General features: G+C 45.2%; 2 protein-coding genes across 4 annotated transcripts; one reads left to right on the forward strand and one right to left on the reverse strand.

Annotated features, from left to right (window-relative positions):
- Positions 1-764: 764 nt before the first annotated feature.
- aco1 (aconitase 1, soluble) lies at positions 765-13,290 on the reverse strand. Of its 2 annotated transcripts, XM_079371227.1 has the most exons (22): positions 13,138-13,290; positions 10,478-10,532; positions 10,226-10,358; positions 9,992-10,160; positions 9,179-9,316; positions 9,007-9,076; positions 8,736-8,919; positions 8,520-8,659; positions 8,263-8,434; positions 8,076-8,176; positions 7,323-7,439; positions 7,070-7,229; positions 6,863-6,998; positions 6,164-6,248; positions 5,928-6,084; positions 4,684-4,808; positions 4,500-4,604; positions 4,271-4,413; positions 4,006-4,153; positions 3,805-3,927; positions 2,947-3,132; positions 765-1,521 (listed from the first exon to the last, which is right to left on the reverse strand). In XM_079371227.1, exons 3-22 carry the CDS (start codon positions 10,332-10,334, stop codon positions 1,405-1,407), a joined length of 2,685 nt encoding a protein of 894 aa, XP_079227353.1. In that variant the 5' UTR covers positions 10,335-10,358; positions 10,478-10,532; positions 13,138-13,290; the 3' UTR covers positions 765-1,404. The 2 variants fall into 2 exon arrangements, with proteins under 2 accessions (XP_079227353.1, XP_079227352.1); XM_079371226.1 differs by lacking the exon at positions 10,478-10,532.
- slc1a1 (solute carrier family 1 member 1) lies at positions 12,579-26,898 on the forward strand. 2 transcript variants are annotated; one of them, XM_079371229.1, is made up of 13 exons: positions 12,579-12,946; positions 15,764-15,878; positions 18,188-18,328; positions 19,427-19,519; positions 19,688-19,802; positions 20,495-20,537; positions 20,660-20,767; positions 21,861-22,045; positions 22,400-22,507; positions 24,246-24,368; positions 24,456-24,650; positions 25,644-25,778; positions 25,869-26,898. In XM_079371229.1, exons 2-13 carry the CDS (start codon positions 15,779-15,781, stop codon positions 26,107-26,109), a joined length of 1,587 nt encoding a protein of 528 aa, XP_079227355.1. In that variant the 5' UTR covers positions 12,579-12,946; positions 15,764-15,778; the 3' UTR covers positions 26,110-26,898. The 2 variants fall into 2 exon arrangements, with proteins under 2 accessions (XP_079227355.1, XP_079227356.1); XM_079371230.1 differs by lacking the exon at positions 12,579-12,946 and adding an exon at positions 14,621-14,772.
- The last annotated feature ends 143 nt before the right edge of the window (positions 26,899-27,041 follow it).

Raw genomic sequence — 27,041 nt, forward strand, 5'->3', positions numbered from 1 at the left:
TTTTTTTTCATTTACATGACATAGGCATGTACGCTGGTTTTCATTCCTTCCGGTTCGACTGAGGACCGAGGACACTGCAAATAAGACAACTGGAACGTAGCCCATGTCTTTATAAATTACATATATATAAACACATGGCAGGCTGATAATAGGATAATGTAAACAACACTGCCAGTGCCACAAGGAGTTTATAATAGGTGCATGACTGATCAACAATCAATATTATTGGCAGAAATAGGCTGTGTGTACATGTTTGTAAATGTGTACGTATATATGTACATATGTATGCGTGTACATGTATGTGTACATATAAAGCATGTAAATATATAAATAAATAAATAAAACAAACCAAAGATGAAGAAACAGTAATGAAGGTAAAACTGTTGGCAAGAACAGAATCACATTTTATTGAAGTGTCAGTCACGTATGGCTTAATGCACGATTCACACGAACATGATCGGGTCGTTATTCACAATCTGACAATCAACGCTGAACGACACAAAGCAGAAGACGATGGCACGGACACAGTAAGGCAGCGCTTAGCGTTAATGTGACACGGAGACAAAAAGACGACTAAAACAAAGAGTGGAATGTGTGAACGTTCATCGAGCGGAGGAATGATTCTAAAGTCAGCATGAAACAAGCGAGCGTCATCTACCTTTCATCTTTGACTGACATTATAAACGTTATATATTAAGTACATATATTTATACATCTTCTATAGATTCAGTTCTCTTGTCCAAAGAGGCAAGAGAGACTCAAACGTTCTGGTGATCTTTTATTTATGACTTAAAAATGATCTTCCTGTGTGATGAAGGAAACCTGCTGTGTTGAAGCTTCTCTGTTAGCTGGAGCTATTAGCATTTTTGGAGGGGCGGGTTTGTTTGTTTCACTCTGATCTTTGTTGAAGACGAGGAGACGAGCAGCGAAGAAGAAGAAGAAGAGTGTTCATGAAATCCTCAGGGCACATCACGATTCAATTAGTATTACTACGAACATTTAAAAGAAATTGCATGAGGAAAACATTTTTTTGGCTGTACCAGAGACTAAATATGAAGAGAAGAAGTCTGAGTGTGGCTCCCTGTGTGTCCCTGCAGGGGGCGCTGGAGTCCCATCTATGGCGGCTCGATGCATAACTACACTTTCCCCCCAGCTGGACGTGGATTGGATTTTTTTAACGACTTAAAAACTGGATCACAAGTCGATTTGTCGTCTCACTCGCCTCTCACGTTTCAGTCTGCCGTGTGGTCACAGGAAGTAGCAGCGTTCTCAGTGAAAACAGTAAATTAAGTCATCCAGCTTAGAACGTCTCTCTGCTCGGTTTGATTATTTCTTCGTTAACGGTTACACGAGGTCCAAACTGCGACTCGGCCACGTTTGGACTCTCCGGCACGTTTGTTGGCTTTAGTTTTCGGACATCTTTCGGATCATGTAGTTGAGGATTCCTCCGTGGTGGAAATACGCCAGCTCCACGTCCGTGTCGAACCTCATGGTCACCTGGAATGTTTTCCCCGTGTCGAGCTGTGAGAGCACACACACACAGGAACACAGGAACACACACACACACACAGGAACACACACACACACACACACACAGGAACACACACACACACACACACACACACACACACACACACACACAGGAACACAGGAACACACACACACACACACACACACACACACACAGGAACACACACACACACACACACACAGGAACACACACACACACAGGAACACACACACACAGGAACACACACACACAGGAACACACACACACACAGGAACACACACACACAGGAACACACACACACAGGAACACACACACACACACACACACACACACACACAGGAACACACACACACAGGAACACACACACACACACAGGAACACACACACACACACACACACACACACACACACACACACACACACACACACACACACACACACACACACACACACACACAGGAACACACACACAGGAACACACACACACACACACACACACAGGAACACACACACACAGGAACACACACACACACACACACAGGAACACACACACACACACACACAGGAACACACACACACACACACACACACACACACACACACACACACAGGAACACACACACACACAGGAACACACACACACACACACACACACACACACACACAGGAACACACACACACACACACACACACACACACACACACACACAGGAACACACACACACACACACACACACACACACACACACACACACACACACACAGGAACACACACACACAGGAACACACACACACACACACACACACACACACACACACACACACACACACACACACACACACACACACACACACAGGAACACACACACACAGGAACACACACACACACACACACACACACACACACACACACACACACACACACACACACACACACACAGGAACACACACACACACACACACACACACACACACAGGAACACACACACACACACACACACACACACACACACAGGAACACACACACACACACACACACACACACACACAGGAACACACAGGAACACACACACACACACACACACACACACACACACACACACACACACACACACACACAGGAACACACAGGAACACACACACACACACACACACACACACACACACACACACACACACACACACACACACACACACACACACACACACACACAGGAACACACACACACAGGAACACACAGGAACACACACACACACACACAGGAACACACACACACAGGAACACACACACACACACAGGAACACACACACACACACAGGAACACACACACACACACAGGAACACACACACACACACAGGAACACACACACAAACCTTCAGGCGTCATATCGGCAGCAGATTTAAAAACAGTGCTTGAACAGCGTGAGTAAGGCACCTTGACGTCGACGAGCATGCGCGGCGTTAGCGTCTCGGGCATGTTGATGGTGTAGCGCTCTCGTCCCGTCAGTCCCAGGCTGTCGGCGGTGTCTCCGGCGAGATACTCCAGAGGAATGACTCCCATCCCCACCAGGTTACTGCGATGGATCCGCTCGTAGCTCTCTGCGATCACAGCCTTGATACCCTGCGAGCAACAAACGTTTGTCAGTCTCCAACTTTTCCTGACCTTTGACCCTCTCTGATGCGACAGCCGAGGAGGAGATGTGGCGATTACACGCTCCAAACGGTCGCAGGTCGGTCGTGAATCATTGAGAGTTTGTGTTTCTGTGGAGGAGGCCGATAGGATCCTTTTAACTTTGAGTTACTGGCTCTTTTTAACTATTTTTTAATGCTTTTTTTAAAATATATATATATATATATTTTTTAATCTAATTTAATTTTGCACTGCGTGATTCTTTCACTTCCTCCTCTAAATTAGAGCCCTTTTGTGTTGAACATATAATGAAAAATGTTAACCTGCAATATGCTCTTTAAGTTTTTTTATGCATGTTTTTTTTTTTTTGCTACATTTTATATTTTTATGTAATTTAATTTTGCATTTTTCTTCTGCTATGCTGCTGCACATTTCTCCGTTTGTGAGATGAATAGAGGACATTAAAAGTGCATGATGCTGAGACGCTGCATGTCCTGAAAAGCAGGAGCTGTAAACCTAAAGTGTTTGAAGTCGGGGAAAGAGCGGAGCAGGAAACATCTCCTCATCAGAGGGAGGAGAAGAGTCTCAGCAGACGACGTTCATCGAGAGGAAAACACCACAGAAGAAGAAACAATCAAACACGCTGAAGAAGAGTCTCCTCACCAGGAGAAACGGACCCTTTGCAGCCCAGTCTCTGGAGCTGCCCGAGCCGTACTCTTTCCCCGCAAGAACCAGCAGAGGGACGCCGGACTGCTGGTACCGCTCCGCAGCGTCGAACACATCCAGCTGCAACAAAGACGGAGGCGTGGTTAGCGCTCTGCACGGAGCGTGAATATCAGGAGGAGAGCGGTGCTGTGAGCTCACCGTGTCTCCGGTGGGCAGGTGGATGGTTTGAGGCGCCTGCTTGTTGAGGAACTTGTTGAACAAGCGGATGTTTGCAAACGTCCCTCTGGCCATGACGGCGTCGTTTCCTCGCCGTGAGCCGTACGAGTTGTAGTCCCGAGGGGTCAAACTGTCAAAACGAGACAACGATGAAGCACAAAGCACGCGTGGAAACACTCCATGTTATCTCATTTATTCTGAATCAACTGAGAGAGAAAATCTTCATGTATAAAAAAGGTGTTAGCACCCTCTGCTGGTGAGGTGGCGCGCTGCAGCGCTGTTCCTGGCGATGTTTCCTGCAGGAGAGATGTGGTCGGTGGTGACGGAGTCGCCCAGGTTCAGCAGCACGAAGGCGTCCTGGATGGATTTAGGAGGATGGAGCTGCATGGTCTGAAACACAAACAGAGCTCCGTCACACGTCCTGAAAGTGCAAATCTGGATTTAGATTCAATTAAAGATGAAATTAGATTTTTTACCAAACCATCAAAGAAAGGCGGAGACTTGATGTAGGTGGATTTGGAGTCCCAGGTGTAGAGTTTATCAGACGGAGCGATCAGAGCGTTCCAGCGTTCGTTCACTTTCTGCCACAACAGAACAAACAGAGTCAGAACCAGACGACTCTGCAGGAACACGCCGTCTGCACGTCGGACCGCCGCTCACCTCGATCTTCTCGTAGACTTCTTTAAACATGGACGGGATGACGAACGTCCTCTCCACCGCCTGGATCTCCTCCCGCGTGGGCCAGATGTCCCTCAGGAAGACCTCTCGACCCTCAGAGTTCACGGCTTCAGAGGAAACAAGAGAACGAGAGGATGAATCAATCAGGGCCGATCATGTGACCTGAGGCGTCGATCATGTGACCTGAGGCGCCGATCATGTGACCTGAGGCGCCGATCATGTGACCTGAGGCGCCGATCATGTGACCTGAGGCGCCTCATACTTTCTACTTTTCTGTCGTTTGATAAAAAAGAAAAACAAGCTGTGTTTCCTTTTCCTCGACTAATTCAAAATAAAAGTCTGACGTGGTCACGCTCAGAGTCACATGCAGAGTGTGTGTGTGTGTGTGTGTGTGTGTGTGTGTGTGTGCGTGTTAAATGTCAACACCACGAGACACTGCTGCCGTCACATGGACGACCTCGGCGTGACGCTCCAGGCCCATAACTCATTTTGGACTTCTGCAGAACCGACTCCATTAAAGTCTGAGACGGTTCAGTGCTTCGTTACCCCCCCTAGTGGTCATGTAGGAGTACTTCACCCCCCCTAGTGGTCATGTAGGAGTACTTCACCCCCCCCTAGTGGTCATGTAGGAGTACTTCACCCCCCCTAGTGGTCATGTAGGAGTACTTCACCCCCCCCTCTAGTGGTCATGTAGGAGTACTTCACCCCCCCTAGTGGTCATGTAGGAGTACTTCACCCCCCCTAGTGGTCATGTAGGAGTACTTCACCCCCCCTAGTGGTCATGTAGGAGTACTTCACCCCCCCTAGTGGTCATGTAGGAGTACTTCACCCCCCTAGTGGTCATGTAGGAGTACTTCACCCCCCCTAGTGGTCATGTAGGAGTACTTAACCCCCCCTAGTGGTCATGTAGGAGTACTTCACCCCCCCCTCTAGTGGTCATGTAGGAGTACTTCACCCCCCCCCCCAGTGGTCATGTAGGAGTACTTCACCCCCCCCCCCCCCCCCCCAGTGGTCATGTAGGAGTACGTCACCCCCCCTAGTGGTCATGTAGGAGTACTTCACCCCCCTAGTGGTCATGTAGGAGTACTTCACCCCCCCCTAGTGGTCATGTAGGAGTACTTCACCCCCCCTAGTGGTCATGTAGGAGTACTTCATGATCCTGCATCTTTTCAGCTTTAATCGTCTGTGCTGGTTCATGTTCGGACACATTCACTCTCACTTCTCACCAATGGGCTCTTTGTCAAAGTCTATCCTGACGGTGCCGGCGATGGCGTAGGCGATGACGAGCGGCGGAGACGCCAGGTAGTTTGCTCTGGTGTTTGGATGAACTCTGCCTTCAAAGTTTCTGTTTCCTGAGAGGATTCCTGCCGCGACCAGATCGCCCTGAAACACGAGAAAGGAACGTCCTGACTTCAGCTCCTCGGGTTACGAACGAGGAAGGAAGAAGAGCTGCTGCTGGTACCTGTGTTATCGCCTCCACCACCGGCTCTGGGAGCGGCCCGCTGTTTCCTATACACGTCATGCAGCCGTAGCCGACCACCTCGAAGCTGACAGGAAACACACAGGAGAACATTGTTGACGTTATGACTGCTCGACGGACACGACTCGCCGAGGTCGCTTTAAATCTACAGCTGAGAGAAGCCGAGTCCAAACGATGAAGTCAAATCGAGGCTGCAGAATATATTTGTAGTTTTCGCGCTAGTTTCCGAGGCAGCGATTAACCGTTTCATGCTTTCAGTGCGTGCTGCAGCACATGCAGTATAATCATGGTGATGTCACCACGAGCGGAGGCGTGCAGTGCAGGAAACAACCAGGAGACGTCACATGTTTGCATCCTCTTTAAAAAGGAACTTCAGGGACGGGTGAAATAAAAATCTGAGTTCACTCAGGTGTAGTAACAAGTAGAGACCAGCAGGGGTCGCCTTTGAGCTTCTATCAGAGTTTGTAAACGAGAGCGCCTCGTCTCCTCACTTCCTGCTTTAAGGCACAGAGCAGAGGAAAGGAACAAGGGAGGAGGCAGGAATCTGCGTTTATGATCATCAGATATTGAATCTGTGTCACATGATTATCAGGACGTTGAATATTCAAAGATAAAACAAGCTGTAACCACGAGGGAAAGAACAGCGCCCCCTGCTGTGCGTCCTGATGAGCAGCAGCTCACCCCAGTCTGGAGAGGTAGTCCATGACGCCGCTCTCCTTCAGGTAGTACGTGACGACTCCACTGCCCGGCGACAGGCTGGTCTTGATGTACGGCTTCACGCTCAAGCCGCACTCCACCGCCTTCTTCGCAAGAAGTCCTGGAGGAAGAGCACGCGGCTTAAATACCCATCATGCATCACTCTCTCTCTCTGAGGTGTAACCCACTCACCTGCTCCCAGCATGACGGACGGGTTGCTGGTGTTGGTGCAGCTGGTGATGGCGGCGATGACCACCGAGCCGTGACTCAAGGTGAACTCTTTGTCGTTGAAGTGGAAGGGGACGGACGAGCTGTGGCGTTCAGGAGACACCTGGAAACCTTTGAAACCCGTCTGAACGCCGTCACAGAGAGAAAGAACGCGTCAGACTCTGACGTCGCTAACGTGATGCGTGATGATGCGCAGGACACGGGCGCTCGCTCCTACCTTCGCTGCCAGGCAGGATTCAAAATCAGTCTTCATGTCGGACACGGGGATTCGGTCCTGGGGTCGTTTGGGACCGCTGCAGCAGGGAACCACGGCGCTCAGATCCAGCTCCACAACCTGAGAGAGACGGACACGTTCACATGTAAATAAAAAGGACCTGAGCTTGTTTGGTGTTTTTCTGTCTCTTGCTTCAAGTCGCTGCTGAATAACGGAGAAAATAAGTCAACGCCCTGCTCTGATGATTCACCGAAACAACCGCCATGTTTGTCTGAAGGACGAGACGTTTCATTGGCCTGACCAACTGGTGGTTCTAGAGCTGAAACCATTCCTCCAATAACTTAATTACAAAAATTCATCGAGGAAGCAAAAATATATTTAAAGTTTCTCAATCTCCTGATCTGACATAATGATTGATTCTGTGATTGATTCAACAGAACATGATGCTTTCTCTATTAAATGTACTGTAACAGATGTGTCGGCTACACGAAACACTGTTTGTTATTTCAGCCATTAAAACATGTTTGGCCTGTATTTTTAATTTACCTGACGCTAATATTCGATAGCTGCAGCTCTCGGTGGTTCGGGAGCCAATGGGAGGTCGTGCAGCTGTTATGAGACGATTGTTAAAAACATCATGCGTTGGACCGTCTGAAGTGAAAACTGCACAAATGTCCATGAAATGGATCTGATTGGTTAACAGAGTTTAGCCTGGGCTGAACGAGGTGGCGCTCAGAGCTGTTAGCAAAAAGTGACCTGAGTGAAATCTGGATCCTGAGAGACGTCGTTGTAGTCTCTGAACATCGACACCGCCTTCAGGTACTTTGTGACGTACGCCAGCTTCTCCGCCTCTCGCCCTGAAGACCGAACACAAACATGACCTTCAGTAAGAATCCGCTGATGTTCATGTGAGAGACGCAGCTGTGGACACGTGTGCGCTCACCCGTCTGCTCCAGGTACTGAATGCTGACGTCGTCCACGGGGAAGAAAGCCGCGGTGGCTCCGTACTCCGGACACATGTTGGCGATGGTGGCTCGGTCGGCGATGGACAGCTGAGCGACGCCGGGGCCGAAGAACTCCACGAACTTTCCCACCACGCCGACCTGACGGAGGTGCTGTGAGGAGAGCGGGGGGGGCGGGGGGTCAAACGTTTCCTGCACACATTCAAACGTCTCCATCTGCAGATCTGACTGTCGCTACCTTGGTGACGGTGAGCACGATGTCAGTGGAGGTGATGAACGTGTCGGGGGTCCCGCTCAGCTTGTATCCCACCACTTCAGGAAGCACCATACTGATAGGCTGACCCAACATCACGGCCTCCGCCTCGATTCCGCCCACGCCTGAAGGATCGAGCTTCCATGAGATCCCTCACAGCCGCACGCGGAATCACAATCACACAGACTTTGTTGTTCTTACCCCATCCCAGCACTCCCAGTCCGTCGATCATGGTGGTGTGGGAGTCGGTGCCCACCAGGCTGTCAGGGTAGAAGAAGCCTTCGTATTTGAACACCACTCGAGCCAAGTACTCCAGGTTGACCTGATGAACGATTCCTGATCCCGGAGGAATGATTCGCATGTTCCTGAAGGCCTTCGAGCCCCACTGAGGAGGACAGACGAGGGTCAACACATCCGTATTTATTCAACACGACATCAAATCTCACACTCTGGGTCTGTTCACACTTCTCACCTTTAAAAACTGAAATCTCTCTTTGTTCCGGTCAAACTCCAAGTCCTGGTTTTTCTGAACGCTGTCCGACCTGAAGGATGAAAAAAAAAAAAAAGGGAGCGAGTTTGTTTGAGAGCAGAGAATCACACACAGCAAAGTGAGACGTTCAGGCCGTCTGTGGACGTGCTCTTACTTCCTGTTGAAGTCCACCTGGATGGAGTGATCGATGACCAGGTCAGCTGGACAAACAGGATTAATCTTCTCCGGGTCGCCGCCGAGTTTCATCACCGCATCACGCATGGCGGCAAAGTCCACGACAGCGGGGACGCCACTGCGAAGAGAGTCTAATTATTACACTGTGGATTAAATGACTCATTTCGTACGAGGGAGGGAACTTCTCTACTATCTTCAGTCTGCAGCCATGAAACAGGCGATACATCTTCAAAGCCCCGCCTACTTTCTCTGGTCCAATCAGATCCAGAGCATTCAGGAGCAGAATCTAAAGTTAGAAGGAGGACATACTGGCTGCTGCATTGTTGTCAGAGAAGCTTCAACACAGCAGGTTTCCTTCATGATCACACAGGAAGAGAGCAGCTCTCTGATTGGTCAGAGTAAATTCCTTATTCATGGGATAAAAAACCTTTTTTTTTTTTTTTATGTGAATCTCCCATGAATCGACACGATGCTTGAGTCCACTGTGAGGGAAATCTGAGCACAGATACAACACGAGTGTATCCACACGTCTCCAGCACACACTGAGGCTGGAATCTGAACGTCTACGGGTGACGACAGAGCTTTCTGTTCCCTGTGTTCGTTCTTCGACGAGGCCGCCCTCGGGGTTTCAGATCCAGGAAACATTCAGAAGATTAAACACTCCACGAGTTTGAACTTTATGTGTACAAATTGATTCCTGTCCTTGTGTGTGTGCTGTTCTGTCAGTGAAAGAGGGGATTTGTCAAACTGCAGACGCCACGTCTGTCATTAAATAAATGCGTCATCAACATACGTGAAGTCCTGCAGGATGACGCGGGCCGGTCTGAATGGGACCTCCACAGTCCGAGTCTGAGTCTCCTTCCAGTTGAGGATGCTTTCCACGTCTGAGCTCTTCACCAGAAACTCATCGCAGTTCCTGACGGCAGACTCCAGGAGGACGCGGATGGAGAAGGGCAGACGGTCTAAAGACAGAATATATATTTAGTGAACGCCACTCGACCTCGAGCTACTCAAAACAGATTCTCACCATATCTGGGGTCTCCAAGTTTGGAGAGATTGTAAAACTTCTGATCTGGTTCATCTGGGTCCAGATGCTCAACGATATGTTGAAAAGGATTCTTCACAGTCGCAGACATCCTCCTTTATGTGTCGGATCTAATCTGGAAGAAAGGAGACCATATGTAAGCTTGTTTTAATAAAGGTAGTCCTCAACAACTGCTGAAAGGTTTGACAACTACTTGAAGATTTCAAACGTCCAAGTTGATGATTTTTTTTTTACCTTTTAAAAATAAACAAAACGGCGTCCCACAGGGATCTATAGTGGGTCCTCTCCTCTTTATATATAAATAATAGAAACAAAATGAAAAGCTGTTTTAGCTGTTTTCTTACGTAGGGATTCTTTAGAGGGAGGAGCTGATTGTGTTTCATCCTCTCATACTTTATTCTTTAAGGCAGAGGTCCATTTCCTTTTGTTTATTCTGTATCTTTTGAGTGTTTTCAGGGAAATGAAGAAAAAAGCTTTTGGTTCAAACATTTCAATCTGTGCGACGTCTCTACATGTCTTCAACCTCAGTGTTCTGAGTCTTTGGGGTTAATATAGGTCCTGATGAAATGGGACTTTTGGAGAATAAATAAATAACACCAATATATTTCTTTGATCGATATTCAATCCTATATGGATTTAAATTCATTTATTGTGTTGATCCCTTAAATACAATTATCATACACTTGTATAAAAGATTTATAATGAAGAAAAGATGGTCACTCGACGCATGAACGTGATCACCGCTCTGCAGACTGATGTTTGCACACAGCGCCCTCTGCTGGTGACAGAGATTGCTGTTTGACAGGTGAATAAATCTGTAATATTACCTTTACTTTGAGATCAAAACGAGTCACAGGACATAAAAATATCAGCTGATATTATCGTCATGCCGGTTAATCGGTCGAGCTCTGGGTAATTATTTTGGTTAAGGAGGTTGTGACATGGTTCAAGACAAAAAGTGATCCAAGCAATGTTTGCTCAATAACCAATGATGATGATATTCCTCGTCTCGCTTGAAGGCTCGCCGTCTGAACATTTGTTTAGGTTCAGATGTTTTCACACACCACTGCTTCTTATTCATCAGCGAGCCCAAGCCGGTTTGTTTTCTTGAAGTAATGATGTTTTACGTTTTCTCATAAAACCTTATCACACAACCCGCTTCTTTTATCCACTGAGCACTACAAGATACAAGCTTCAGTCACATGGACCAATCATGTGTGTCCAACCTCAAAGTGCTTTTAAAGTTATTGTTCCCTCCTCGGACTACGAGCTCGAGTCACTTTAAACAAGATTACGTTAAAAGCAATGAAGATTATAAACAGGATTAAGGATTATTTGAACACTGAATGCACATGTTCTGTTACTTCATACGGCCTATTCATTGTTCATTATTATTTTAGTTCGTTTTTTGTGCTTCTCTTGACATGGACAAACCGGTACTCTTAATGATTAATAATGGTGAAAAAATGATATGCACATGAACAGCAGTGTCTGTTTACATCGGTTTAAAAAAAAAAAAAAAAAGGCTGGGATTACAATCTGGAGTCCATCCACAGTCAGTGATGAAATAGATAAACTTTTATGGTGGCAGTCCACGTGGGCTGCCTGCCTGAGGGTTAGTGAACCATTGGTCCACGTTTTCCAAACCTTGCATAACGACAGACTCTTAAGCAATCTGTCAAAACACATTTAACACAAAAACATGCAGCTTAGCATTTGGAAGAAAGTGCTTTAGACTTTCACAAAGAGAAGTCAGAAGACAGGGTGAAATCTGTGTCCTCGAGAGGCGTTATCTGTGTGAAAGGTGAAGCGGTGATAAAGGAGCACTTGGCAGGAGGGGAAACACATCCTGAATATCTACATACTGGGCAGGCTGAAGCTTGGCTGCAAAGTACAAAGTCATTCTATAGTTCTGACATACGCTGTGATATAACCTACACACACACACACACACACACACACACACACACACACACACACACACACACACAGCGAACGGCAGCTTTGATTTAGTTTGACATGCTGAGTGCAGGAAAAGAGAGGAAATAATCCTACATCGTATCTTGATTATGATCTATTCACTGTAAATAACATGATTATAAATCACATTTAATGTGTAATGGGTTATTTAATGTTCATATTTGTTTAGTTTGTGACTGAATGTCACATAAAAAGTAGAATATTAAAATTTGAGATTTGTATTGTTGTTGGTGTTTTCAAACATTTCACAATAAACAACATCTCTCACTTTAAGCAGACATGTTGTAGTTTTAAACAGTCAGGATTTTTGTTTGGTTGAATTACAGAAAATGACAATCCTTATAGGTAAAGGCATTTTTAATAAATCAGCCCATAGCTTTATTTATACATTCATTATGGACATATATTGTTTAGTATACAGTGTCTATACTTAATAAAAATACTATCCTGGACCCGAGTATGTTTATTCTAATAAAACTGATTAAATATTAAAACATTTCTGTAGAGAAAGCAGTTGGGATAATCCTCCAAACGAGCTTTAATTTCTAAATCTGAGTTTTTAATCTGACATGGCCTGATGTTGTGACGTCATGTTAGCATTAAGCTAACCTGCTTAAACTTCAACATTTACGTACTTTAACGGTTAAATACGGAGACATTACGGACAGCGACAGCCTTAAAGACTTTACTGAATATCGGAGATTTAATATAACAACAACACAAGTGAGTGTAAAAGATTAAAGATTGAACATTTGACAGGCAGTCAAAGTTAGCTAGTTTGACACTTTGACCAAACAACACTGACACAGTGTTGTTTGGGCTCTGCTACGTTAGCAGCTAGCTTCGTCATGCTAACTAACGGCCGTTACTGAATAAAACAGTTGATTTAACCTCTTTATATTTAAATAACTTACTTCAGAGCAGCAGAGGAGGCAACGAAGAGCACAGCAGTGTGTTATCGACACTGTCAGAGATTATCTCAAACAGGCAGCCTCCTGCAGCTCCGACAACTTCCGCGTCGTCAAAGAACTACAACTACCACACACCACCGCTCAGAGTTTCAGAATAAAAGCACACACTATAAATGTAAACTTAAACGCAACTTTAAAAATGTTAACAGATAAGAGGGATCAAATGTATTACACTATCATATTACATTGTTATAATATTATTAGAATAATTAACAATAATAAGCCCATTAAGGTTAAAAGAAAAAATATGAAATCTTAACGTTTGTTTACCAAATTGTTTGCCAAAAGTCCATAGAGGCTGCAGCCAGCCTCTAGTGGACACTCCAGGAACTGCAGGATTTTAACACTTCAACATCGACTTCATTTTTCAAAATAGGAGGTCGCTGCTTGATTCAAATGTGTGTTAATAGTTTGTCCATTCTGATGTTGAATCTTTGAAAGATCAAAGAATAAAAATATCTCCAACTAAACTAAACAGTCAAAACCACTTAACCAGAACCTAACCAGTTCCTGCGAGCTCGGTTTTTGTAAATGGAGATGGATGTACTTTATTGATCCTGAGCTGAGAAATTGAAGCATTAAAGCAGCAGGACATCAAACACACAGTGTTAGTAACAAAACAATATAATATGGAATACAAAGTAGAAAAGCACTAAAAATGTACAAAATATAAGAGCTAAGAATACGAATAAAATATTCACCATGATTTAACTTAAGCATTCCAACTAGTCAAAAATGAATGTAAGCTTATTTTGCTGGAGTCGATAAGTGATCAGATTAGTGTGTTTCAGAAGAGAGAGACAGCACCTGAGCTTTTCAATCTATTATATGTTGTCACACTTAACACTCGAGCCTGATCACTTTTTAAGAGTTATACTTTAAAAGATTCTGTTTCAGACTATCTGAAACACTTGCAGTTGTTGGCTGAATCTGTCTGTGGCTGTGATTTTAAATGTTTTTACACCTTTGGGTTATTTACAATTACATTTGTTAAAAACAGGACGCAGGTTTAAATCTTTATAATAATTCTTTAATATAACTCAAGTTGAGCAGAGGGTGTAAAACGAAGATTATCATCCAAGTGTAATGACCTCTGGTCGAGTGAAAAGAGACGTATGAGGGATCGTCTGTCACAGACGCTGGTACCAGGTTGATCCAGTAGATGGCAGCAGAGACACAAACCTGTGAGCACAGGTGCTGCGAGAACAGGATAATGGTGAACTGGTCACTTCAGGCAATGGTCAGATAAACCATCAGGGCATCCGGGCCATTGCCCAGGGGCCTTAGATCTGTAAAGGGGCCAACAGCAAAAAACACCAGGTCAGATCACACACTACTCTCTACTGATATGAGATTCCCAGAGGGGCCCTTGAAAGTTCCTGACCAGGGGTCTTTAGACTGTGGGAGGAAGCTGGAGTACACCCAGAGAGATCATGCAAACTCCACACAGAGAGGCTCCTGTGAGAAGGGGGATTTGAACCAGGAACCTTCTCGATGTGAGGAAACAGCACTAACCCCTCAGGGACCACGAGGGCACCTTCTTCACATTTTCTGCTACAACGAGCAAATTTATAAAAGGTACAAAATATTGTACAAATATAACTTAAACGTTTTTTAATCTTCTCTGAGAGTCCACAGCAGACCTGTTTTATTTCTAAAAAATAATCTTACCAATACATGTATTTATAAAGCACGTGTCAACATGAGTAAAAGGTCTGAAACCAGGATTTTTAATAGTCCAACAGGTGTATTTTTGATCTCCAGGTGTAGGGAAACACCAATTAACTATATATAACAAAGACAATGACGTAGACTCATAAACATCCTCTAAAAATGTCAGAAGAAAAGAAGAACAATTAGTACATTCACACATGCACAAAACTCCTGAAGTTCTCAGGCTGAGCTGCGTGTGTGAACGCACACACAGAGTTTCTCCTCCGGCTTGTTGTCTCTGGAGAAAGTCCTGATGTGAGATATAATCACTGACCGTAGACCGTCTGCACATTCTTAATGTCTGGTTTTGTCGTTCGCTCACTCACTTTATTTTAATAGATTTCTTTCATGTTGGTTTGGTTTTCTAACTTCAACTACAAACAAATAAGCATGACTCAGCAAAGCGTGCAGGTAGTCGGCCTGATCTGAAAACACTGGAAGCTGATGCTGAAACAGATGTTGAGACTTCAAATTAAAAACATGTTGGAATCATCCTTTACTTCGACCCTTGCACCTGCCAACCACACATGCTGCAGTCAGTGTTAAAAAATGAGGAAATGTCAGCGACACCTTGTTGTGGGGGAAGGGTGGTGGTGGAGGAGGGAGGAGGAGACTCCCCCCCCCTCCTCCGTTCGTCTCCTGCACACACACACACACACAGACACACACTCTCTCTCTCCCTCACACTCTGCCTGCCTTCAGCAGCGTCTGACGGCTGCATCCTCGGCTCTCTGAAGCTCCTCCATCCTCCTCTTCCTCTGCGTCGTCTGCTCCTGACACTCTGACCGCTGCACGACTCCTTTGTGTCTCTACGGGGGCCCTTTGCTATTGTTTCTACCCTCTTTTTTTTTTTTAGGAGAAAGAGAATTACATGGACATGATGGGTAACAAAGAGCGACGAGGCATGAATTTCAAAGGCTTGCTGAGGAGGAACTGGCTTCTGATTGCCACGATTTTCTCCGTGCTGCTCGGTATGTGGACACTGCTGAACGCCTGCTGCTGTGTACTGAGAGAATGACACGTTCTCATCTTTGATTTATGTTTTTCACTCATCTTCACTGCTGTTGATGTGTGCATCCTTCCTTTTATGTTTCACCATTCAGTGCTGCTCTCAGCTGCTGTCACTGCTGAATAAATCATCCTCTTCTTCATCTGCATCCCTCCGCAGGACTAAACAGCAAAATGTGTGCTGAAGAAATCAGCTGTTTAATCCATGATTTTATGACATGAATGTAAAAATACTGCAGGCTGTGTGCTGAGTGTAAAAGCCTCCATCCTCTCCCCCCGTGTGTCTGGACGTGTCTCAGTTAAACGTGACCAGACTGAGGGGACAGCTGATGCTGCTCTGTGAGGAGGATGTAAAGTACCAACCATCAGCAGGTGTTCAAAACAGGATGGCTTCAGATCTTATTGTGATGTAGTTTCAGTTTTGTTTATTAGGATCACCCGTCACTTTGTCATGACATCTTACAACTTTAAATCCACATATCGGTTTTATTAATCCAGCCGAAGTCAGTTGTGTGCTGCATTAAATAAACATATTTAAACAGATGTTAAAGGACCAATCAGTGAGCTTTGTAGAGAAAGTGATCATGAAGGAAACATGCAGCCAGCATGTCCTCCTTCTAACTTTAGATTCTGCTCCTGAATGCTCTGGATTTGATTGGACCAGAGAAGGTAGGCAGGGCTTTGAGGCCCCGCCCCCCAGCACAGTTGGCAGTTTATCACAGCTTCAGTCTTTAAGGAAGAAAGCGTGACATGTTCTTCAAAAATAAATAATTAATCCAGTGTGTGTTCTGTGTGAATGTGTGTGTGAGTCCTGACTGTCTGCAGTGAGGGAGAAGCTGGAGTCCTGCTGCCTGTGTTGTTGTCAGAGCTGTGTTTACGTGGCTCCTCCTCCTTGTGTATAAAAGCTGTTTTAGCCCAGAAGAAGAAGAAGAACATACTCACTGATTATTTGGATGAAGAGTTTTTACATCATTCTGTGTCAGTTTACGTGAAGCTAACGAGCTAACTAAAGATCGCTAACGTTAGCATGCTATCACAACGATGCGGGACACACAGGTGATAGCAACTTGAATCAAGGACAATTTTGAGCGCTGATTGCGTTTGCAAATGCGAGCGTAGAGAGGAGGGAGGTGTGTCTCAGGAGGAGAGCGGAGGCTTCAGTATGGAGGGGGCGTGGCCAAACAGAAAGTCTTTTTTTAATCTGTTGATCAAAGGCGACATCTGCTGGATCAAAAAATCGCAAATTCTTCCTTTAAACTAAAAATCTTGTTTTTTATCAAAAGTCTTCTTATCCAACAAATATGAACGTTTTATATCCACGGTTTTCATCCTCCAATCACACGTCAAGTAGCACAAAGAATAACGTCTGCTTGGTTGGTTTGTTTATTTCCCTCCATAAAGGCACCCGACCAATCACAGAACATTAAACTCAAACTAAAAGTTAAAAAGCATCGCAGGACCTCAGGCGGGACAACAAGCCGTGCAAAGATTTTAACTAATTGGATCGAAGTAAAATTAGTTGTTTCCATGTTTTTTTGTGCTTCAAGGTCACGGGGTTAGAGAGAGGAAGATTTAAGTCTGTCGTCTTTTCAGGTACAGGAAACAAAACCTGCTATCTATATCAGTAAAATATATAAACACTGAAGCCTGTTGTTCCTGGTAGCTCGCTCTCTCTCTCTCTCTCTCTCTCTCTCGATTTAGTCAGAGGAACAACAGCGACAGTTTCCCCTGAGGTCCACATTTCTTCCACCTCACTGTCACTGTGTGTTTTTTTGAACTCTGCTCAGTTCAAGGTTGACTTCCAAACCAGCCTCAGTGGGCTGAGAGGAAACAGTGAAGTCTTCACTTTATAACAGCAGCTGTGAACTGAAGCAGAGCTCACAGCGGGACCTGAAGCTTCAACACGCTGATTCCACCTCTGAATCTGCAGAGTTTGCTGTGTCATCACAGATTTTTACAGGCATCTTAACGGTGGTCTGTGTATGCATGATAACAGAGATGACGATGTGGACTCCATTAAATCATTGAGTGGAATACATGTTTGGTTTATAGCTGTGAGATATGGACCAGCGTGTGATGTGCTTCGTTAATTCTCCACAGATGAAATTCCCCTGAGCTCGGCAATAGTTTGACTGTTCAGCAGAGGAAATGTTTTATTCATTTAAGCGACAACAAACCGACTTGAATCTTCTTTATAGTGACGGGGGGGCGTCGATGTCGGCCATCTTTGTTGCCTTTGTAACTCTGCGTTTTCTCCTTCTTCATGTTTCAGGGATCAGTTTGGGCGTCGTGGTCAGAGAGTACGCGTCCCTCTCACACCTCCACAAACAGTACTTTGGTTTCCCCGGAGAGATCCTGATGAGGATGCTGAAGCTCGTCATCCTGCCGCTCATCATTTCCAGCATGATAACAGGTAACTTTAAAGGTCACGTGGCGTCCTCCTCCTTCCTCAACACCTTTAAATGAGTCTCAGAGGTTCAACCAAACATGTCCGTGAGGTGTCTTGTCAGGTCTGCCTCAAGAAGGTAGCTCAATGCGCCTCCCACATTCACAGCTACACACAAACCCCTGCAGCACGTTGAGGTGGTGATCATGGAGGGATTGCATTGATAGGACGGAGTCAGTTAGAGCGTATGTCGGGCTTACCCAAGTGTAGTCCGAGCTCACTGCAGGGATTGTATGTCCTCACCCTGGGAATCCCCTGAGAGGGGCTGGAAGACGTTGTTGGATAGAAGGATGCCACCAAATGTGGAAGAGAGTGGAAGGACGGAGGGAAAGACTTTAGCAGCCTTTAAAATACCTCCCTTTGTCACTTTCCTCAAAGGCTTTAGTGTGCAACCTTCAGATCAAAACGAGTGCTCTCTTCCACGCTACCATCTGCACACTCTCCCTCCTCGTTCTGTTTCAGCAGCAGGGACGACGGCAGCAGCAGGCGAGAGCCATCTGAACATCTGAAAACAGGATGCTGAGGTCACGTTTTAGGTGATGATGTGTGGAAGTCAGGGGATGAAGTCAGAAATCAGGGAGACAGAGAAGGGGAATGCCATGTGGGAAATCAGCCACAGGTCGGAGCTGAATCTGAGCCCGGCCGCTTCCTGGACTACAGTTTAAAAAAAACTGGCTCCCCTTGGTGCGTCTCAAAGTTGATTCAGATCATTCCAACATGTTTGTCCTTTTAGGCCACAGAAAGTATTTTCTTCTATTTCCAAATTCTGTTTGTTCCCCTTGAATTGTTTTCTTGTGATGACATGCTGTTGTTATACCTCTCGACACACGAGGCCTTGAATGAGCGGGGTCGACTCTCCGTCTCTCTCCAACAGCTGGAGAAGAAGGAGTTCACTCAGAAAAAAAAACTATGTATGAAACATGTTGGAGCCTCTATGAGAAACACAAACGAGCTGAAAGACGCAGCGTCCCGTCGGTGTGAACACAGAGCTGAGAACAAAGAACCCAGAGGGAGTTTGACTTCACTCTCTTTACGCTCTGATATTTCTACTTCCTGTCCACACAGGTGTTGCAGCTCTGGACTCCGAGGTGTCAGGAAAGATTGGCCTGCGCGCTGTCATTTATTACTTCTCAACAACCATCATCGCAGTAATTCTTGGTGAGTTGATTCTGTCCCTCGTCCTGCTCTCACTTCACTTCCTCAGTTCTCAGAATCACTGAACATAATCTCTCTGTTTGTTTGTTCCAGACCCTCTTCGGTTTAGTCTCTCTGACGTTGCCATGGTAACGGGTCGTGCTGACTGAGGGGTGTTGTTTCTCTTTGCAGGTATTATTTTGGTGATGACCATCAAACCGGGCGTCTCTCAGACGGCCGACCACATCGACAGAGAGGGGACGACGCCCAACGTCACAACGGTCGACACGCTCCTGGACCTCGTCAGGTGACCTTCAGACTCACGTGGTCAAAGGAACCCCGTGTCTTTGTTACTGTTCACCTGATGACATCACACATTGACCTTTTCTGTGCTTAACTTCATGTCCTCATCTTCCAGCTACCATAAGGCCATTTTATTTCAAGGTTTAAGTTTATTTCAAAATAAAAGCACGGCTGAGTTACACAGATTAATGTAAAAAAAAATTAATCAGTGTTTACAGCCTCAGTTTTCTTCAAGTAGAGTCATAAATAGAGTTATAAATCAGGGAGAGAGATAGTTGGGAATCACATGTGGGAAAGGAGTCGCAGGCAGGATCTGAACCTGGACCACCAGCCCAGAGGAGTACAACCTCCGTACATGGGTCCACACAAAAACCACTAACCCCACAGGCGCCAGCAGCCTAACCTTCTGAGTGAAGCAAATGTTGTAGCCGGCTCTATATGTAAACGTTATAGCGCCACACACTGGCCTGTAGTGGATGATGGATGAGCTGCTTTGTTTGTAGCATATTGTGGAGTCTGATCATAGTGACAGTAGGTCAGACTCCACTTCTTAAATATAATCGCGTGTGCTTTAAATACACTTGCCTTGATAAAATCTTGGAGTGGATTTTTGGAAGGCATCTTTTTACAGAGCAGCCTGTATGAATAACTTTGTCTTCCGTTCATCCCCTTCCTCGTTTTTTTTTCCATCAACAGAAACATGTTTCCTGAAAATCTCGTGCAGGCTTGTTTCCAGCAGGTAAGAGTCTCTTTACATCCGTTATTTATTTCATCTTGAAGTGACATTCAAACATACATCTGGACATGTTGATTCTATAGCATGCATGTGAATTTAACTCTGTGTGATTAATTCCACTTCAGTACAAGACCAAGCGCAAAGAGCTGGAGCCTCCGAGAGCTTTGTCCAACATCAACGCTACGACCACCACGATTCCCCCGCTCACCACGACCCTCGTCTCAGTCGTGGAGGTCGGTATGAACTCTTCATCCAGAGCAGTCAGCTCCTTAAAGCAACAGATCCAAACATAAAACATGGGCAGCCTGATCAAAATATAAACCCCCCCAACCCCACAGGCTGTTTGGAGGTTTTCCCTTCATGACATCACAAAGGGCAGTAGCCCCTCCCCCAGGTGGGTGACACTCCCACAGCTAGGTGTTTGTTCTGCCCTCTGAGTCTGCCTTCTCACCGTAAACAATAGGACATGGAGCCAGAAAGCAGCGAGTACACCCGAGCCCTTCCAGAGAGGGGGCGTGGTCAGACACAGCTCATTTACATATTTAAAGCTACAGACACAGAAACAGCCTGTTCTGAGCAGGGCTGAAATAGAGGGGTTTATAGACATGATCAAATACAGGATCAGAGTGGATTTACAACAACACACTTCACACACATGTTGAAGAGGAGCGAGGACACTTATTTCACCTTTTTGAAAAGGACGATAATGTGACGTTTAAAACCCCCAAATTAATTTTTTTCAGTAGACTGCGCTTTGATTCTCGTTTAAAAATTAAAGGTCAGCATCTGATTTCATTGGAGAAGTTTAATCTATCAACTTTCATAAATGTAAAATATGAAAGGTAAATATGAAAGGTCCAAAATTAGTGCCCTCCTTCAGTCAAACACAGGTAGAAATATAATTTAGCGAATAAATAAATGAGGTTGGGGCCGTTGGCAGGTCAGTACAAACTTGTAAGTCTAACTTTTTCAGGTGGCTTCCCCAGCTGCCTTTTTGTGATGGGTTAGGATTGAGGATTGGTATTTGCAGCTGTGTTCATGCATGACCTGTTGGGGTCTTTTACTTCACATGAAAACAAAGATTCCCTTGTTTTATCCACATGCCTCACTTTGCGTTTCATGTTTCTACACCTGCAAACCTCCATCTTATCTAGATGCATCAGATGACCCAATAATGAGTCAGAAGAGGCCATGGGTCAGCGGTCAGCCATCCTGTAAAAGCTCATCAATGAGTCCTTAGATGCAAATAATGTGGTTGTGAGAGCAGCTTCCTGGCCGGGTGCTGGTTCCCTGAATGAATCGATTCCTTGTTTCGTCTCCCTGCAGAATATAACCAAGGAATATAAAATCGTCGGCTCATACTCGGATGGAATCAACGTGTTGGGGCTTATCGTGTTCTGTGTTGCTTTTGGCCTCGTCATCGGAAAAATGGGTGAAAAAGGACGAATCCTCCTCGAGTTCTTCGACGCCCTGAATGAAGCCACCATGAAGTTGGTCCAGATCATCATGTGGTACGTGTATGGGCTTACAAATGGAATCCAAACCTAGATTCATACATGTGATTTCAAGGCCAACATGGTCCTGAACTGGGACCGAAATTAAGTCTGGAAAAACTGGAATAAATTTAATTAGCATGCTTTTAGATAATCAGGTTTGTAGAGTTTTGCATCAAAGAAACCAAAGGAAGCTTTACATTTAATTAAACAAAACTACATATATATATTTTTTTTCTTTTATAGTCGTGCGTTTTTTAATTTGTCGCTGAAACAGTAAATCTGCATGAATTTCGACCTGGTAATAAAAATTCACAATACTGCTTCAATCTCAGATCTTATGACCAAAAATGAACTTCATGTGTTTTCCAGCTACATGCCCGTGGGAATCTTGTTCCTAATTGCTGCAAAGATCATCGAGGTGGAGGACTGGGAGATCTTCAGGAAGATGGGTCTTTATATGGTGACAGTGCTGAGTGGGTAAGCTGCCCAATTACTCCGATCAGCCTGCTCCACACTCTGGGATTTATGGGTGACATTTGGGGCCGGTCCTCCCTCCAGTGATACAGTAAAAATCTGAGCTCTGTGCGGGCACTGATAAGGACCAAGGACATTTAAAACTGCTCAAGCTGCAGATGCAGTAATGAAAGCCGGGCTCTAAATCTGAGCAACACCAATAAAGAGTGTACAGTAAATCCCACTCAGGCAGGTCACGGGGTGAGTCTGAGGTTCACAGTGTCCCTGAGATGACATGAGCACACTTTGTTGTAACGTCCTCAGTGCAGCATCATCGCTAACCGGATAAACTTCATGAAGTATAACTGGAAAGTATAGAAGGTCAAGTTTAGAGTTTTATGTGGTATTATCTTAAAGCCATCGCTGAGAGCATTGTATTGACTTTAAAAAACAATATTCTAATCTTCTAAGTGTCTAATGAAAATAATGCTACAGAAAAAAAAGCCTTTTTGAGGCTTCATTTACTGTAAACTTTATTTTACTGTAAAACCAGAAACAGCTGTTTCATCGCTCTTATCCAACCACCAGACTCAACACAAACAACCAACTTACATTTAAAACATCAGACCTGCAGGTCTGTGTTTCCTCAATGTTCTGGTGCATTTTATGATGCTTAAGTCTTTGGTCTCAAGTCCAGAACAGGTCCAACATAAAGACAGGTAAACCCAGAATCAAGTCCGCAATATAGACAGGCAAGTCCAGAATCAAGTCCAACATAAAGACAGGTAAACCCAGAATCAAGTCCAACATAAAGACAGGTAAACCCAGAATCAAGTCCAACATAAAGACAGGTAAACCCAGAATCAAGTCCAACATAAAGACAGGTAAACCCAGAATCAAGTCCAACATAAAGACAGGTAAACCCAGAATCAAGTCCAAAGTAAAGAGAGGAAAGTCCAGAATCAAGTCCAAAATAAAGACAGGCAAGTCCAGAATCAAGTCCAAAGTAAAGAGAGGCAAGTCCAGAATCAAGTCCAACATAAAGACAGGCAAGTCCAGAATCAAGTCCAAAGTAAAGAGAGGCAAGTCCAGAATCAAGTCCAACATAAAGACAGGCAAGTCCAGAATCAAGTCCAAAGTAAAGAGAGGCAAACCCAGAATCAAGTCCAAAGTAAAGACAGGCAAGTCCAGAATCAAGTCCAAAGTAAAGACAGGCAAGTCCAGAATCAAGTCCAAAGTAAAGACAGGTAAACCCAGGATCAAGTCCAAACATAAAGACAGGTAAACCCAGGATCAGCCCATTTGTGCAGCTGGCTGCTCATTCAGTAGTTCTGGCGTTTAACCAAGTGACACACTTCTTGACGGGTTGTAGGAAAAGTCGATTGGATCTTTTCAGATGCTTCAAACAAAGTGTCCTCTGGTTGGGAAACAATGAATGCTGTTCAAATGAACTGATTCCTGGAACTTTTTAAATGAAGTACATGATTTTAAAATGAGACTCAAATCGAAGTAAAGTCATCGGTTAAAGTCCAAGTGGGGTTTTAAGTCCTTTATGACTTCGTGAATTGGTATCCAGAGTAATCAAATTGATGACTCAAGTCCAAGTCATGTGACTCGAGTCCACACCTCGGCCTCATTGTCAGGTAGAAATATATTAGCAGGTTCAACAAATATTCCTGCAATTGTCTATTGATTTCATATTTTATCAAACTGAATCTCCAGATGGCAAATATTGTTCTTCTAATAAACTGTTGTCTTTTAGTCTTGCTATCCACGCCACAATCTGTCTGCCGTTAATCTACTTCATCATCGTGAGGAAGAACCCGTTCACCTTCACGCTGGGGATGGCTCAGGCTCTGGTGACGGCGCTCATGATCTCCTCCAGGTCAGCAGGAACACGACTCTTTAAAAACCACGTGTCAGTATTTAAAGAATAGCGACCGATGTGTGCGAACCCTGTGTTGCCCTCCAGCTCTGCCACCCTGCCCGTCACCTTCAGATGTGCCGAGGAGAACAATCGCATCGACAAGAGGATCACCCGCTTCGTCCTCCCGGTGGGTGCTACCATCAACATGGACGGCACGGCGCTCTACGAGGCGGTGGCCGCCATCTTTATCGCCCAGCTGAACGACTACGCTCTGGATGTGGGCCAGATCGTCACCATCAGGTACAGAGCTACTCAGGGACACGACGAACAGAGATTATGATTCTGTTAAAAACAGATTTCTGACTCCAGTCGTTCCTGATCTGGAAAACAAGTAACATTAAACAAACAGAGTCAAGATCGAGGTCAGCAGCCCATATTTAGGTCACATTCAGGTTTATGATTTCTTACGAGTCAGTTAGACCTTTAAAAAGATAACAATGTTATGATTGAACACGGTGGCACCAAGTCGACAGGAAGGTTTGTCACATGACAACAAGTTAAGATCAACAATGTTTAATCCAACCAGGAGGTAGAGATAAAAAAAAATCAGGAAGCTAACAAGAAAAACAAACGACATCCAGGATGGGCAGGTAAGGAAGCAAAGTCCACGAAATCCTGCAGGACTACAGAAAGCTTTGGAAAGAGTCGACACGTTGACCTGTAACATGACACGAAGGTTTGGTGAGTTGATAGTTAATGGATAACATCGCTGAGGATTGATAACTGCAGAGTGTTTAGGAGTGATTGCCCCCCCCCCCCCCGTCCTCCCTCTGCTCCAGGACTAACCGGGCCTGAGCTCGGTTACCTGTTGTACACAACGTAGTCCGACACATGCTTGGCTTTATGTTATTATGAAGCGTGCTCAGGTCACATGACAGGCGGACTCGAAAACAAAAAAATGAAAGAGATAAAAGGGACGTTTGGTCGAGTCCAAGTCTGCACATCGAACATGACGGCTACTTTGAGTCATGTTAGTCAGACACAGAGTTGCTGGTTAAAGCGTATAGATACAGTACAGATTATCTAATGAGAGCCCAAAGTGAGCACGCTGTTTGGATCTCATCACTGACATCGCCAAACAAGCCTGCAGTAGCTGTGTTCCACCACAGGAGGCGCTAAAGAGGACAAAACCAAGACATTTTCAGACTGCTACTTCCAGGACTCGTGTGCTTGGGATTAAGAAACGTCACGGTTGGGATTATAAATCGATGTCTCCGTGTCTCTGTGTTTCAGTATAACTGCAACGGTTGCCAGTATCGGAGCAGCAGGAGTCCCCAATGCTGGGCTTGTTACCATGGTGATAGTCTTAACAGCTGTCGGGTTACCTGCAAATGATGTCACTCTGATCGTGGCTGTGGATTGGCTGCTGTAAGTTGTCTTCTGGCTTTTTTTGAGTTATTCCAATTAAAAATTTCAAGTTGAAATACTTTTTACAACTTTTGAATCGCTCTGTTTCAGGGACCGTTTCCGCACGATGATCAACGTTCTCGGCGACGCTTACGGAGCCGGAATCGTCCAGAAACTATCAAAGAGGGAACTGGATCGGATGGATCTGACGTCGGACGTGGACGTCGCCAACCCCTTCGCTCTGGAGGCCACTTTGGACGACGAGGAGTGCGAGAAGAAATCCTACGTGAACGGCGGCTTCACGGTCGACAAGACAGACGCGATCTCGTTCACTGAGACCTCCCAGTTTTAGCCTCCGCCCGGCTCAGAGGAGCAGAGAAAGTGCCGCGCTGCTACGGATGTAAAAGCCCCTTCCATCATGTATCAGCACCATGACGTGAGAGGAAACAAACCCATCCAGACCAGCCCCATCCAAGCTCCGACATCAGCAATAGCAGCCTCCATTAAGCTAACCCAAGATGATCACGCTTTGTGTCGGACATTTACAACCACGACTAGATTAAAGTGCTTCCTTCTTACTCTCAACATGTGCCAAGTTAAAGAAAAGTCTGTTTTCTTTAAAGTGAGAGCGTGCTTTTCTTGCAAATACGCACTCATAAGAAAAGCTGAGTGCATGAGGACGTTTATGTAGGGTGAAAGACAAGTGTGTGTGTGTGTGTGTGTGTGTGTTTTGCAAAAAAGAAATATCTATTATACTCAAAGCAGTAATCCTGATGTGAAACGTCATTTACTCCTTTATTATTCTCTCCAATGATCTTCTCTGTGTGGCTGTGTCGAATGTCTCCGTCCCATAATGCACTGCTCTGTATAGCTATCTGTGTGTCTAAACTGTGCCAAACATATAAAAGAACGTTTTTACGAAGCTGCATGAAGTGATATGCTAAAAGAAACGCTCGCCGCGGGACGTTTCTAAACGGAGACTGAACGGTTGACGAGGCTTCTGAAGTCGTTGAACACTGTGAACTCTGAGGACATTTTTCAGAACCAAATCACCGACATTCATTGGTTTGATTTTGACATTTATGATTATTAACAGTGTCTGTGTTTAGACAGTGGGCGGGGCGGGGCGGGGAGGTGGGGGGGGGGGGTCATCACTAAATAGATATAACAATGTAGAGACACTGGAAAGACTGAGTGATTATAGCTGCTGGTTTTTCACTGTGTTGTCGGCTTTAAGGGCTCAACCGTGGTGGAGACGCTTCGTGGGGAGGTTGGTCCTCGGTC

The sequence above is a fragment of the Symphodus melops genome (genome assembly GCF_947650265.1).
Source record: "Symphodus melops genome assembly, chromosome: 20".
Classification (NCBI taxonomy): Eukaryota; Metazoa; Chordata; class Actinopteri; order Labriformes; family Labridae; genus Symphodus; species Symphodus melops.